Raw genomic sequence first — 16,908 nt, 5'->3', positions numbered from 1 at the left:
ACTGTTGCTTCCTGACCTGCATACAGATTTCTCAAGAGGCAGGTTAGGTGGTCTGGTATTCCCATCTCTTTCAGAATTTCCCACAGTTTATTGTGATCCACAGAGTCAAAGACTTTGGCATAGTCAATAAAGCAGAAATAGATGTTTTTCTGGAATTCTATTGCTTTTTAAATGATCCAGCAGATGTTGGCAATTTGATATCTGGTTTCTCTGCCTTTTCTAAAACCAGCTTGAACATCTGGAATTTCATGGTTCACATATTCTTGAAGCCTGGGTTGGAGAATTTTGAGCATTACTTTACTAATGTGTGCTGCTGCTGCTGCTAAGTTGCTTCAGTCATATACGACTCTGTGTGATCCCAGAGACGGCAGCCTACCAGGCTCCTCTGTCCCTAGGATTCTCCAGGCAAGAACACTGGAGTAGGTTGCCACTTCCTTCTCCAGTGCATGGGAGTGAAAAGTGTAAGTGAAGTCACTCAGTCATGTCCAACTCTTCGCGACCCCATGGACTGCAGCCCACCAGGCTCCTCTGTCCATGAGATTTTCCAAGCAAGAGTATTGGAGTGGGGTGCCATTGCCTTCTCCATACTACTGTGTGAGATTAGTGCAATGGTGTGGTAGTTTGAGCATTCTTTGGCATTGCCTTTCTTAGGGATTTGAATGAAAACTGACCTTTTCCAGTCCTGTGGCCACTGCTGCGTTTTCCAAATTTGCTGGCATATTGAGTGCAGTACTTTCAAAGCATCATCTTTTATGATTTGGAATAGCTCAAGTGGAATTCCATCACCTCCACTAGCTTTCTTCGCTGTGGTGCTTCCTAAGGCCCACTTGACTTCACATTCCAGGATGTCTGGCTCTAGGTGAATGATCATTGTGATCATCTGGGTCATGAAGATCTTTTTTGTATAGTTCTTCTGTGTATTCTTGCCACCTCTTCTTAGTATCTTCTGCTTCTGTTAGGTCTATACCATTTCTGTCCTTTATTGAGCCCATCTTTGCATGAAATGTTCCCTTGGTATCTCTAATTTTCTTGAAGAGATCTCTAGTCTTTCCCATTCTATTGTTTTCCTCTACTTCTTTGCACTGATTACCGAGGAAGGCTTTCTTATCTCTCCTTGCTGTTCTTTGGAACTCTGCATTCAAATGGGTATATCTTTCCTTTTCTCCTTTGCTTTTTGCTTCTCTTCTTTTCACAGCTATTTATAAGGCCTCCTCAGACAGCCATTTTTCTTTTTTGCATTTCTTTTTCTTGGGGATGGTCCTGATCCCTGTCTCCTGCACAATGTCACGAACCTCCATCCTTAGTTCATCAGGCACTCTATTAGAACTAGTCCCTTAAATCTATTTCTTACTTACACTGTATAATTGTAAGGCATTTGATTTAGGTCATACTGGAATGGTCTAGTGGTTGTCCCTACTTTCTTCAATTTTACTCTGAATTTTGCGAATAGGAGTTGATGATCTGAGCCACAGTCATATCCCTGTCTTCTTTCTGCTGACTGTATAGAGATTCTCCATCTTTGGCTGCAAAGAATATAATCAATCTGATATCAATATTGACCATATGATGATACCCACGTGTAGAGTCTTCTTTTGTGTTGTTGGAAGAGGGTGTTTGCTATGACCAGTGTATTCTCTTGGCAAAACTCTATTAGCCTTTGCCCTGCTTCATTCTGTAATCCAAGGCCAAGGTGTTTCTTGACTTCCTACTTTTGCATTATAGTCCCCTCTAATGAAGGACTTCCCTGCTGGCTTAGAGGATAAAGCATCTGCCTGCAATGCAGGAGACCCGGGTTTGATCCCCGGGTCGGGAAGATCCCCTGGAGAAGGAAATGGCAACCCACTCCAATATTCTTGCCTGGAAAACCCCATGGACAGAGGAGCCTGGTAGGCTACAGTCCATGGGGCTGCAAAGAGTCGGACATGACTGAGTGACTTCACTTTAACTTTTAACACCCCTGTAATGAAAAGAACATCTTTTTTGGGTGTTAGTTCTAAAAGGTCTTATAGGTCTTCATAGAACTGTTCAACTTCAGCTTCTTCAGCATTACTGGTTGGGGCATAGACTTGGATTACCTAGCATATTGGGTACCTAAGGACTTGGGGGGTTCATCTTTCACTGTCCTATCTTTTTGCCTTTTAATACTGTTCCTGGGTTCTCAAGGCAAGAATAATAATAGGACTCCTTCTTTTGAAGGAGGTCACCATTATCTTCATTACCTCCACCATAGTTTAGCCCCAGGTAAATAGCAGGGGAGGAGGCTTTACAAATAGCTGTGAAAAGAAGAGAAGCAAAAAGCAAAGGAGAAAAAGAAAGATATACCCATTTGAATGCAGAGTTCCAAAGAATAGCAAGAAGAGATAAGAAAGCCTTCCTTGGTAATCAGTGCAAAGAAATTGAGGAAAACAATAGAATGGGAAAGACTAGAGATCTCTTCAAGAAAATTAGAGATACCAAGGGAACATTTCATGCAAAGATGGGCTCAATAAAGGACAGAAATGGTATGGACCTAACAGAAGCAGAAGATACTAAGGTGGCAAGAATACACAGAAGAACTATACAAAAAAGATCTTCATGACCCAGATGATCACAATGGTGTGATCATTCACCTAGAGCCAGACATCCTGGAATGTGAAGTCAAGTGGGCCTTAGGAAGCATCACAATGAAGAAAGCTAGTGGAGGTGATGGAATTCCAGTTGAGCTATTCCAAATCATAAAAGATGATGCTTTGAAAGTACTGCACTCAATATGCCAGCAAATTTGGAAAACGCAGCAGTGGCCACAGGACTGGAAAAAGGTCCATTTTCATTCGAATCCCTAAGAAAGGCAATGCCAAAGAATGCTCAAACTACTGCACAGTTGCATTCATCTCACAAGCTGTTAAGTAATGCTCAAAATTCTCCAAGCCAGGCTTCAACAATATGTGAATTGTGAACTTCCATATGTACAAGCGGGTTTTAGAAAAGGCAGAGGAACCAGATATCAAATTGCCAGCATCTGCTGGTCATCGAAAAAGCAAGAGAATCCCAGAAAAACATCTATTTCTGCTTTATTGACTATGCCAAAGTCTTTGACTCTGTGGATCACAATAAACTGTGGGAAATTCTGAAAGAGATGGGAATACCAGACCACCTAACCTGCCTCTTGAGAAATCTGTATGCAGGTCAGGAAGCAACAGTTAGAACTGGACATGGAACAACAGACTGTTTCCATATAGAAAAAGGAGTAAGTCAAGGCTGTATATTGTCACCCTGCTCATTTTACTTATATGCAGAGTACATTATGAGAAACGCTGGGCTGGAAGAAGCACAAGCTGGAATCAAGATTGCCAGGAGAAATATCAATAACCTCAGATATGCAGATGACACCACCCATATGGCAGAAAGTGAAGAGCCTCTTGATGAAAGTGAAAGAGGAGAGAGGAAAAAGTTGGCTTAAAGCTCAACATTCAGAAAACTAAGATCATGGCATCTGGTCCCCTTGCTTCATGGCAAATAGATGGAGAAACAGTGGAAACAGTGTCAGACTTTATTTTGTTGGGCTCCAAAATCACTGCAGATGGTGACTGCAGCCATGAAATAAAAAGACACTTACTCCTTGGAAGAAAAGTTATGACCAACCTAGACAGCATATTAAAAAGCAGAGACATTACTTTGTCAGCAAAGGTCCATCTAGTCAACACTATGGTTTTTCTAGTAGCCATGTATGGATGTGAGAGTAGGACTATAAAGAAGCTAAGTGCCGTAGAATTGATGCTTTTGAACTGTGGCATTGGTAAGGACTCTTGAGAGTCCCTTGGACTGCAAGGAGATCCAACCAGTCCATCCTAAAAGCAATCAGTCCTGAATGTTCATTGGAAGGACTGATGTTGAAGCTGAAGCTCCAATACTTTGGCCATCTGATGCAAAGAGCTGACTCATTTGAAAAGACCCTGATTCTAGGAAAGACTGAAGGCGGGAGGAGCAGGGGACGACAGAGGATGAGATGGTTGGATGGCATCACCGACTCAACAGACATGAGTTTGCATAAAATCCGGGAGTTGGTGATGGACAGGGAGGCCCGGTGTGCTGCAGTCCATGGGGTTGCAAAGAGTTGGACACAACTAAGAGACTGAACTGAACTGAACTGAACTGAAATAGCAAGGAGGGAACACAGCTCCAACCATCAACAGAAAATTCGATTAAAGATTTACTGAACATGGCCCCACCCATGAGAACAAGACCCAGGGATGCAAGGATTCTTCAATATTTGCAAATCAACCAATGTGATCCACCATGTTAATAAATTCAAAGATAAAAACCATGATTATCTCAAAATATACAGAGAAAGGCTTTGACAAATTTCAACACCCATTTATGACAAAAACTCTCCAGAAAGAAGGCATAGAAGTAACATACTTCTACATAATAAAAGCCATATACAACAAACCCACAGCAAACATTATCCTCAATGGTGAAAAATTGTAAGCATTTCCTCTAAAATCAGTAACAAGGCTACAGTGCCCACACTCAACACTACTATTCAACATAGTTTTGGAAGTCCTAGCCACAGCATTCATAGAAGAAAAATACATGAAAAGAATCCAGATTGAAAAAGAAGAAGTAAAACTCTCATTGTTTGCAGAAGACATGATCCTGTACATAGAAAACCCTAAAGATACAGACAGAAAATTAATAGAGCTCTTCAATGAATGTAGTAAAGTTGCAGGATAAAAAGTTAATACACATAAATCCTTTGCATTCCTATACACTAACAATGAAATAACAGAAAGAGAAATTAAAGAAGCAATCCCATTTACCATTGCATCGAAAAGAATAGATAGGAATAAACTTACCTAAAGAAACAAAAGATCTATATATAGAAATCTAAAACACTGATGAAAGAAATCAAAGATGACACAAATAAATGGAGAAATATACCATGTTCATGGATTGAAAGAATCAACATAGTGAAAATGAGTATACTACCCAAAGCAATCTATAGATCCAGTGCAATCCCTATCAGCTACCAATGATATTTTTCACAGAACTAGAACAAATAATTTCACAATTTGTATGGAAACACTAAAAACCTCAAATAGCGAAAGCAATCTTTAGAAAGAAGAATGGAACTGGAGGAATCAACCCTCGTGACTTCAGACTATACTCCAAAGGTAAAGTCATCAAGACAGCATGGGACTGGCACAAAGAGAGAAATATAGATCAATGTAATAAAACAGAAAGCCCAGAAATAAATCCACACACCTATGGACACCTTATCTTTGACAAAGGAGGCAAAGCAATACAATGGAGAAAAAACAATCTCTTTAACAAGTGGTGCTCGATAAACTGGTCAAGCACCTCTAAAAGAATGCAACTAGAATACTTTCTAACACCATACACAAAAAGAAACTCAAAATGGATTAAAGATCTAAATGTAAGACCAGAAACTATAAAACTCTTAGAGGAAAACATAGGCAGAACCCTCTCTGACATAAATCACAGCAAGATCCTCTAGGACCCACCTCCCAGAGTAATGGAAATAAAAACAAAAATACACAAATGGGACCTAATTAAACTTACTTGATTTTACACAATGTGGAAACTATAAGCAAGGTGAAAATGAAGCCCTCAGAATGGGAGAAAATAATAGTAAATGAAGCAACTAACAAAGAATTAATCTCCAGAATACACAAGCAGCTCATGCAGTTCAATAGCAGAAAAATGAACAACCCAATCAAAAAGTGGGCAAAAGAACAGATATTTCTTCAAAGACATAGAGATGGCCAATAAACACATGAAAAGATGCTCAACATCGCTCATTATTAGAGACATGCAAATCAAAACTACAATGAGGTATCATCTCACACAAGTCAGAATGGCCACCATCAAAAAGTCTACAAACAATAAGTGCTGGAGATGGTGTGGAGAAAAGGGAACTCTCTTACGTTGTTGGTGGGGATGAAACCTGGTACAGCCACTATTGAGAACAATGTGGAGATTCCTTAAAAAACTGGGAATAGAACTGCCATATGACCCAGCAGTCCCACTGATCGGCATACACACTGAGGAAACCAGAACTGAAAGAGACACATGTACCCCAATATGCACTGCAGCACTATTTACAACAGCTAGGACGTGGAAGCAACCTAGATGTCCATCAGCTGAGAATGGATAAGGAAGTTGTGGTACATATACAGAATGGAATATTACTCAATAAAAAGGAATGCATTTGACTCAGTTCTAATGAGGTGGATGAAACTGGAGCCTATTATAAAGAGTGAAGTAAATCAGAAAGAGAAAGAAAAATAGTGTATATTAGTCCATATATATGGAATTTAAAAAGATGGTAATTACAATGCTATATACAAGGCAGCAAAAGAGACACATGTGTAAGGAACAGACTTTTGGACTTATGTGGGAGAAGGTGAGGGTGGGATGATTTGAGAGAATAGCATTGAAACATGTATATTACCAGATGTAAAACAGATGACCACTGCAAGTTTGATGCATGAAGCAGGGCACTCAAAGCTGGTGCTCTGGGACAACCAAAAGGGATGAGGTGGGGAGGGAAGAAGGTGCGGGGTTCAGGATGGGAGGACACATGTGCACCTGTGGCTGATTCATGTTGATGTATGGAAAAACCATCATGATATTATAAAGTAATTATCTTGCAATTAAAATAAATTGATTAAAAAATAATACAAAATATACAAGCAACTCATGTGCTCAATACCAGAATATCAGACATCCCAATCAAAAAGCAGGCAAAAGAACTAAACAGACATTCATCCAAAGAAGACATAAAGATGGCTAATAAACACATGAAAAGATGCTCAACATCACTCATTATTAGAGAAATGCAAATCAAAACAACAATGAGGTATCATCTTACACCAGTCAGAATGGCCATCATCAAAATGTCTACAAACAATAAATGCTGGAGAGAGTGTGGAAAAAAGGCAAGCCTCTTACACTGTTGTTGGGAATGCAAATTGGTACAGCCATTGTGGACAAGTGTGGAAATTCCTTAAAAAACTGGGAATAGAACTGCCATACAACCCAGCAATCCCACTGCTAGGCATACACCCTGAAGAAATCAGAATTGAAAAAGACACATGTAGCCCAATGTTCATTTCAGTACTATTTATAATAGCTAGGACATGGAAGCAACCTAGAGATATTCACCAGCAGAACAAAGGATAAGGGAGTTGTGGTACATATACAGGATGGAATATTACACAGCTATAAAAGGAATACATTTGATACATTTGAGTCAGTTCTAATGAGGTAGATGAAACTGGAACCTATTATACAGAATGAAGTAAGAGAGAAAGACAAATACTGTATGCTGCTGCTAAATAGCTTCAGTCGTGTCCGATTCTGTGTGACCCCATAGACGGCAGCCCACCAGGCTCCCCCATCCCTGGGATTCTCCAGGCAAGAACACTGGAGTGGGTTGCCATTTCCTTCTCCAATGCATGAAAGTGAAAAGTGAAAGTGAAGTTGCTCAGTCATGTCCAACTCTTAGCGACCCCATGGACTTCAGCTCACCAGGTTCCTCCATCCATGGGATTTTCCAGGCAAGAATACTGGAGTGGGGTGCCATTGCCTTCTCCGAAATACCATATATTAATGCATATATATGGAATTTAGAAAGACGGTAACAATGATAATACAGATGTAAAGAACAGACTTTTGGGCTCAGTGGAAGAAGGCAAGGGTGGGATAATTTGAGAGAATAGCATTGAAACATGTATATTACCATATGTAGAACAGATGCCAGTGCAAGTTTGATGCATGAAGAGGGTTCCCAAAGCCGGTGGTCTGGGACAATCCAGAGGGATTGGGTGGGGAGGAAGGTGGGAGGGCAGTTAAGGATAGTGGGCACTCATGTATACCTGTGGCTGATTCATGTCAATGTATGGCAAAAACCATCACAATATTGTAATTACTCTCCAATGAAAATAATTTTATATGCAAATATTCTAAACAAAATGGTAGCAAACTGAATTCAATAGTACATTGAAAGGATCATATTCCATGATCAAGTGAGATTTATATCTGCAATGAAAGCATGGCTCATCATATACAAATCAACAAATGAGATACACTACGTTAACAGAGGGCTTCTCAGGTGGTTCTGTGGTAATGAATTTGTCTGCAATGCAGGAGATGAAAGTTCGACCCCTGGTCAGGAAGATCCCCTGAAGAAGGGAATGGCAACTCACTCCAGGATTCTTGCCTGAAGAATTCCATGAACGGTGGAGCCTGGAAGGCTACATTCCATGGGGTCGCAAAGAGTCGGTCACGACCGAGAGATTAACAGTTTCTCTTTCACTAATATCTAAAACATATCAGGAATCATACAATTGAATAGTAAAACTAATAATCTGATTTTAAAATTGGTAAAGAACCTGAATAATTTTCTACAGAAGAGATATAAATGGCCAACAGTTACATGAAAAGATGACATCACTAATGTCATGAAAAGATGACATTACTAGTCATGAGGGAAATGCAAATCAAATCACAATGAGGTATCACTTCGACCAGTTAGAATGATGATTATCAAAAATACAAGGGATAACACATGTTGACAAGAATATAAATAAAAGCAAAACTCTTATACGCTTTTGGTGGGAATGTAAATTAGTGTAGCTACTATGGAAAGCAGCATGGAGGCTTTTCAAAACTTTTTTTTAAATCACCACATGATCCAGTAATCCCACTTTGGTGTATATATTCCAAGGAAATGAAGTCACTATCTTTAAGAGATATCTGTACTTCCATGTTCATTTCAGCATTATTCACAATAGACAGACACAGGAACTACCTAAATATGCACTGACAGATGAACTGACAAAGAACCTGTTATATATGACTATATGTATATATATATATGTAACATTTATGCTGCTGCTGCTGCTGCTAAGTCGCTTCAGTCATGTCCGACTCTGTGCGACCCCATAGACGGCAGCCCACCAGGCTCCCCCGTCCCTGGGATTCTCCAGGCAAGAACACTGGAGTGGGTTGCCATTTCCTTCTCCAATGCATGAAAGTGAAAAGTGAAAGTGAAGTCGCTCAGTCCTGTCCGACTCTTAGCGGCCCCATGGACTGCAGCCCACCAGGCTCCTCCGTCCATGGGATTTTCCAGGCAAGAGTACTGGAGTGGGGTGCCATCGCCTTCTCCGAACATTTATTCATATATGTAAATAAAATTCAGTCATGAGAAAAAAATTATGCTATCTGACATAGCAACATAGAGAGATATTCTTTGGCCTGGCCAACACACTTTTCCTTTTTGAAACGCCAAGAGAATTTCAAAGGAGTTATATGAGAATATTAGTAACCCTCTATCTCAATCAATATAATAATATTAAAGATAAGATAAAATGACAATATTAATTGGAGAGTAATCAGGTATGAACTATAGATATTACATTTCAGATAACCCACAATATTTATTATAAACTGCAATAAGTAAGCCTGTATGCTTCTAACAGCAAAGAGAATTTACCTCAGAAACATATTTGAAGATAACCATATACTATAAAAGAGACATGGGAAATTGTTGGAGTAGGGGCATATTATTTAATAAAACATACTGGTATTATGGGGAAAGAATCCATCTGCATTTCCCTCTACATATCACAAGCCAAAATTCATTCTAGGTAAATGAGTATTTATTTTTCTTTATCCTTCTGCATCTTTTGAAATATTTATGATATCTAATCTTCCTGGAATTTGATTACATGTATTGTGACATAACATTACCTGTTTTCCCAAATGATTAGCTAATTATTCTAACACCATTCACCAAATGTGTAGAAAGAAATAGCATAGCAGATGTAAGATTGCAAGCTTTATAAAGACTTACTTGCAAGGCTGGCCTTTGGTTGGATTCTGTTAACTTGGATTTAAAGAAGGTGTCCACTATTCCCAAAACAGATTATGATTGGCTCACTGTGCCTAAACTCTCTGTGTGAACAATACAGTTTGTGCTAAATATTAACACCTTTTTTCCTTCTGGGAGTCTCGAATTTTGGTGCATGCTAGGCAAAAGGTACCTCCCTCAAATCTTGGGCACTGAGTATCTAATAAGCCTCCTTGATAAATAATATTTCACACATGTTGTCATAAATTATTGAAGGAATTAAGTGTATCCTGTGGGACTCCACTGGGAGAGAAATATTGGAAGTTTTCAGGAGTTTATTTTGAACTTTGCCCCATGCACTTTTTTCCTTTCACTGATTTGGTTTTGCATTCTTTTGTAATAAATCATAGCTGTGAGTACAACTGTATACTGAGCCTTGTGAATCCTGCTAGTGAATCACTGAACATGCTGAGGATCCTGGGCACACTGAATCTTTCACTTTTCTCCATGAATTTTAACTGCCACCCTAATATAAATACCCACATATATGTGGAAACATATGGGCTCTCTGTCTGTATTCCATTTAACTTTTCCCAAGTAGTTCTACCCTACCAAGAGATTTGACAAAAATTTTAAAATTCTTTGTGGGAAAAACACTTTCCAACTTCCATATTATTTTTCTTTCAAAATTCCCTGAACTATTCACAGGCTTGTGTGTATGTAGAAATCAATAAGAAGTTCTTGAACTTCTAAGAACCTCTAAATCAAGAACCTCTAAAAGGCAAATGATAAAGCTTACAAATACTCTGCTTACAAAAAGAAAACCCAACTGGCTAGGTTTAACCTCTGAAACATCTGAAAGTAGGTTTAACCTCATTAATAATACCAAAATAACAAGGCAATACCATGTTCCCCAATTCCATTAGTAAAAGGCTTAAAAATTTTGCTGATAGGCTTATAGACATATGTATCTACTAAGTTCACTATACGTTTCTAAGACAGATTACCCAGCCCACAGCCCCATCCTAAAGGAAGAAGTCCTTGCTTGATTCTTGAGAAGGCATGACCAAATGGATAAGCACTAGACACCTGAAGGTGAGAGTTCATGGAACTGGTGAAAGGGATCAGCAGTGTCACTATGAAGGGGATAGATGGCCTTCTAGAAAATCTTTGAAGAATGGATAGGCCTCTGACAGAGATTACAGGGGGCTGGAGATGATGAGTGAGAAAGGACAAGTGAATGAGAAAGTTGACCTCTCCAGGTGCAAGGAACTGTGTGAATAAGCTATGGTGAAGATGTCTGTGAAAGCCTATTTTGTGTGATCTGTAAAATGCTATATAATGTATGTTCTACCCTAAAAGGCATTAGTTAAAAAGGTTTTAAAGATGTTCTAAGGTATATTCAAGGTACAGATATTCTTTGTTATACAAACTCTTCCTGAGACCAGAAAAAGAACAAAAGCTATCCTAACTCATTTAATGAAGCGAATATAACCTTGAAACTATAATAAGAAAATTACAGCATTAAAATATAAAACCATAGGTCAGTATCATTAATGAAAAACATGAAAAAAACTGGCAAGTTGAATCTAGTAGTATATTAAAAAACAGTAGCAACAAAAATACTGTGATAGAATGTCAAGGAGAGAGGCATAACCATAACTGCAGTCAGATTTTAGCACAAATACAGACAAAATAAGTAAAGATATATAATAGAAGACTTAAACAAGATTATGAACTAACTAGACCTAACTGCAGAGAAGGCAATGGCACCCCACTCCAGTACTCTTGCCTGGAAAATCCCATGGATGGAGGAGCCTGGTGGGCTGCAGTCCATGGGGTCGCGAAGAGTCGGACACGACTGAGCGACTTCACTTTCACTTTTCACTTTCATGCATTGGAGAAGGAAATGGCAACCCACTCCACTGTTCTTGCCTGGAGAATCCCAGGGACGGGGGAGCCTGGTGGGCTACTGTCTATGGGGTTGCACAGAGTCGGACACGACTGAAGCGACTTAGCAGACCTAACTGACATTTATAGAAAAGTTCACAGGACAACAGAAAGATACACAATTTTTTCTATTGATATATTTACTAAATATATCAATAGATATATTTACTAAATATATCAATAGATATATTTACTAAAATAGACCATATTCTGGGCCATAAAGGAACATTCAATAAATTTAAAAGATTCAGACCATACAGAGTAAGTTCTCTGACCAGGTCAGTACTGTAGAAATATATAACCAAAACATATCTGGAAAAGCCTCAAATATTTAGGAACTACATAGCCTACTTCTAAATAATTGTTGGATAAGAGAAGAAAATTAAAAAGAAATTAGTATATAATTTCCATTGAAAAATGAAAACACAACATATCAAAATTTGTGGGATGCAGCTTAAGCAGTATTAGAGGAAAATTTACAATACTAAATTGCCTATATTAGAAAAACAACGGGCTCAAATTAATTGACCTCAGCTTCTATTTCAAGTAGCTAGAAATAAAATAGTAACAAACACAAAGTAAACAAAAGAAAAAAATAAGAGCAAAATCCAATATAAAATAGAAAACACAAAATTTTTAAAATCAATAAAATTAAACACTAGCTTGTTGAGGTCAATAAAATTGATCAGCCTCTAGCCAGAATGATAAAGGAAAACAAAAGAGAAGACACTGATATCAAGAATGAGAGAGATGACATCACTAGATAACAAACATCAAAAGGATAATAAATTTATTGGCAAGGCTGGAGGCAAACAGACAACCCATAAACTGCTGATGGTAATGAAAATTTGTAATATCCCTTTGGAGGGATATCTCAGAATATCTAATAAAACTACATATGTATTTATCATTTGACCAAACATCCTCATTTCTAGGAATCTACCTCTAACCATACAAAAAGTATAATTGCACAAGGTTATTCTTCCAGCACTGTTGCGACAGCAAAATATTGGAAAGAAATACCCATATACAGGAGAGTAACTGAACAAATTATAGCAGTGACTAGAGAAGGGAATGGCAACCCACTCCAGTATTTTGGCCTGGAGAATTCCATGGAACCTGGCAGGCTATACACTTCATGGGATCACAAAAAGTTGGACATGACTGATTAACACATAGCAGTGACACAATGGAGGAATATGCAGCTGCAAAAAATGAAAAAAAAAAAAAGATTGCTACATACTGCTGCTGCTGCTGCTAAGTCGCTTCAGTCGTGTCTGACTCTGTGCGACCCCATAGACGGCAGCCCACCAGGCTTCCCCGTCCCTGGGATTCTCCAGGCAAGAACACTGGAGTGGGTTGCCATTTCCTTCTCCAATGCATGAAAGTGAAAAGTGAAAGTGAAGTCGCTCAGTCCTGTCTGACTCTTAGCAACCCCATGGACTGCAGCCTACGAGGCTCCTCCATCCATGGATTTTCCAGGTAAGAGTACTGGAGTGGGGTGCCATTGCCTTCTCCATGCTATGTACTAATTGGCTTCAAATCTGTAAAATGTGCAGATAAAGAGGTTAATAGGATTAGTCAAATTTTTATCTAACTATACTCTCCTAAAAAGACTTTGGTATCCTGGAAATACCTCATAAAGCTGAGCTCTGATCAAAATGGATTAGCACAAATAAGGGAGTACCACTAAGGATAGATGCAAACCACCAAGAGTCATTGGCCAGAAAACAAAAACAAGGAAAAGAGCAAAGAGTCAATGGAAGGGAACCTGTGAGAAAATTCATAAAGCAGTTCCTGTAGGTGGTTCCCAGAAAGACCCTCCTCTAGGCCCAAGACTGGAAAAGGGAGGGAGCCTCAGATGCAGCAGGTAGAACCATGACCCTTGTGTCTCTGGATGGGAACTGTTGAGGGTTCAGAATCTCATTTCCAGGGCAGATCCCCAGGATGCTGCTGCCTGGGTTGAGATCCAGGGATCCTCTTGAGGGTTGAAAAGCTTGCAGATATCCCAATGAGAACCACTATGTGAAGGGCCCAAAGCATCTAGGTTCCCTCTTCATGAGTGTGTCCTCTCTCCACTATACTAGAGCTGCCCAGGTTGAGGTTCATGCCTCTCTTGCATCTCCAGGCACCTGGAACCTTAGAGCAAAAGTCACCTCCGTTACTCTCTGATCAACCTCATACCCACTCCCACCACTAACTTGCCTGCAATATTGAGTCCAGTCATCCCCACTGTCTGACAGAAGAGAGAGTGCCAACTGGATGGGAGGAAGGGAAGGGTATAGTACCTCAAAGATCCCATCTGATCCCATCCCTGCCTCTCCAGAGCCAGCACTATGGGTGTACACAAATTGGGTGTTCACATATTGTCACTTCACCGTGTCCTCTTTCTAGGCACCCCTGAAGCCAACTGCTTCCTCGTGTCCACCTCCCCTACCCAAACAGAGAAACAGTCGCGCCACGCTGGGTGGGGTGAGGGGCATTCAGAAAGCAGGAGGGAGCACGAAGTTCCCAGGCGCTTCCTCCACGAGGATCTAGTCTCTGCTACCACCTCCCATGGATGCTATTTCCCGGCCGGCCTCGAACCCACCTCCTCCAACAGCGGCCGCTGCTTCTCTCCACATACGCCTCCCTCAGGATGACTTCCGGCCTCTTGAGCTCCTGGACAAAAATCAGGCCCCGGCTGACGCCCGCGATTGTGTCCTCTGCCAACAATTACCGTAATCCTGGGCACCTGAAGAATTCGTTTTCAGGCTAGTGCAGCATGAAGAGACACCCACCCACCCACCGTTACATCCTACCACTCCTCTTACAGCCGACTGTCAAGCGTCAGGTGCAAGTCTTTCCCGACCCTTTGCAGTGCTTACACACCTCTACGCTGGTCCAAGTGAGAGCGCCGTCATGTGACCCACCCTCAGCCTCACGTGACCGCACATTCGGCATGTCTGCCGCTGCCCTGCGGTAGCAAGCAAGGTACAGTCTTCTGCCTCTGGGGCTTAGCTGCTTGCTAGAACAACCTGAAGCTCCCGGTGGTGGTGAAGATAGAGAACTGAAAGGAAGGCTGGATTGGAGCCAACGCTTCCAGTCCTAGGCCTGGGCTTTGCTCTGTAGGAACACAGGGCTGGCGAGGAACGCTCCATGAGGAGTTCAGAGACCAACTGACTTTTAATATTCCGTATCAAACTCGTTTGAGTAGGCTCCGGGAGTTGGTGATGGACAGGGGAAGCCTGGCGTGCTGCAGTCCATGGGCTCGCCAAGAGTCGGACACGACTGAGCGACTGAACTGATAAGACTGGGGTGATGTATTAAAACACGTGCAAGATCTATCTTGAAAATACTGATAGGCAAAATAAACATTCTGTCTCGAATTTCCACCACCAGGACGATCTCTGTTATCACTTCTGGTTTGTGAATGGATGAAATCTGCCACTTTGCCCTACTTACAAAAATCTTACAGCCTAGAGTCTTATAGAAAAAAAAATTTTTTTTTCCATCCTGAGACAAACCAAGGTGAATAAAAATTTGTATATTTTCCTTTAGCCTGGACTCCCTCCTACCCCAAATCAACATAATCCCTGACTTTTAATCCTGTCTGAAGATAATTACTACCTTTGTGAATCCGAAAAAATAAATGTGTACCATAAAGTCAAACTTTAGAAAGTTTACAATTTACTCCTTTTAAAATAATTATGCATTTTTATTTGGCAACCCAGTCCTAAATTGTAGTCTCTCACACTTCTTTACTCTTTTGACATGTTTTAAATGGTTATAAGATTTTCCATAATCAAATAATATACATTTCATAAATTCAGTCCATTTCACACATTTGGGGAGTATCATCCTTCCATATATTTTACCAGTCTTTTCTATTTCATCAAATATAGAAGGCAGGAGCTTTTCTTAGCCAATTAAAAAACCTGTATATCATCACTCTTAGTAGCTGTATGCTGTTACCTTAACATTCTCCATGAAGAAATGGTCTTCCTGACAGTTAAATTTGTGTGCTTTCTGGTCTTTTCCTTTTAACTTGTGGGCCAGTGGTCTCCAACATTTCTGGCACCAGGGACCACTTTCATATAAGACAAGTTCTTCACAGACTGGGGGTGGGGAGGGGACAAGGATGGTTCAGTTGGTAATGTGAGCAATACAGGGGGGCATGGTTCAGACAGTAATGCAAGGGATGGGCTGAGCTCAGAGGAAGCCTTCTGCTCACCTCCTGCTGTGTGGCCTGCTTCCTAACAGGCCACAGACCAGTACTGGTCCGCACCCCGGACCCCTGCTTTAGGCATTATCAAAGAAACACCCATACTTTGAATTGCAAAATGCAACTTCTCAGCTCTTCAACACTTACCTCATTTTATATTGCTTAATACTTAATACTCCTCACAGCCACTCCAGGCAGACTGGATAACTCACTCCCACAGGAGCACTTTTCCAACTGTGAGCTTTTCTTCACAACATCCAACCTCTTCCCTACATTTCAGAGCCCAAATCAACTGGGTGCTTTTTTTCTAAATCATACCCTGAGTATCAACCCATGGTAATATTTGCATTTACAGATATAAGAGTAAGCTTTTTCAAGGAGCATTATTATTCATACATTAATTATCTCTATGTTGTCATGTGTTATCTTGGCATCTATATTTTAAGTTCAAGGAGAAGGGTGATTTCTGCCTACTTAAACACAGAACTTTATTGAAAACAGGACATGACTCAAATCGACATCAGTAACACCAGAACAATCAAAAGGGTAGCTTACTTACGATGGCTCAATTCACTGTAAGTTTAAATACTAAATTCACAATCTGGACAAAAACAAATATCAACAAATGTGCTTTCAGTTTTAATACTTGTTTGGCATCAGAAGATAGACCCAGCTCATACAAAGTTGGGCAAAATTAGTATCAGCATTAAGGATGTACATTACAACATAGAACCAACTTTGAAAACATTATTCAAGGATCATAACTCAGGAACATAAGGATAATCAGAGCCAAGTAACTAATCATACTAATTTTTTTAGTCTGCCTAGGGGTCCTTTTTATGATCTACTTTGCCTTGCAGTTCCTTAGCAAATTTTTCAACTTCATGGAATGCAGAAG

The 16,908-nt window shown here is 40.1% G+C and overlaps 2 protein-coding genes across 4 annotated transcripts in view; both read right to left on the bottom strand.

Moving 5' to 3' along the window:
- LOC102412527 (basic helix-loop-helix family member b9) overlaps nucleotides 1-16,908 on the bottom strand; it is a 110,663-nt gene that overhangs the window by 35,376 nt on the left and 58,379 nt on the right. The window contains exon 1 of one of the 3 annotated variants that reach the window (XM_025276843.3): nucleotides 14,397-14,527. The exons of the other annotated variants lie outside the window; for them this stretch is intronic. The gene's annotated coding sequence lies outside the window, so the exon portion shown is untranslated. Of the gene's footprint in view, nucleotides 1-14,396; nucleotides 14,528-16,908 lie in introns of those variants that run through there. 3 annotated transcript variants of the gene reach the window in all.
- GPRASP1 (G protein-coupled receptor associated sorting protein 1) overlaps nucleotides 1-16,908 on the bottom strand; it is a 28,783-nt gene that overhangs the window by 7,584 nt on the left and 4,291 nt on the right. The window contains 2 exon segments of the mRNA XM_044937270.2: nucleotides 14,397-14,540; nucleotides 14,678-16,908. Of these exon segments, the coding sequence (XP_044793205.2) occupies nucleotides 16,835-16,908 (74 nt within the window). The 3' untranslated portion in view covers nucleotides 14,397-14,540; nucleotides 14,678-16,834.

Source organism: Bubalus bubalis, chromosome X, assembly GCF_019923935.1.
Source record: "Bubalus bubalis isolate 160015118507 breed Murrah chromosome X, NDDB_SH_1, whole genome shotgun sequence".
Lineage (NCBI taxonomy): Eukaryota > Metazoa > Chordata > Mammalia > Artiodactyla > Bovidae > Bubalus > Bubalus bubalis.
This window is presented reverse-complemented; position numbering and strand designations above follow the sequence as displayed.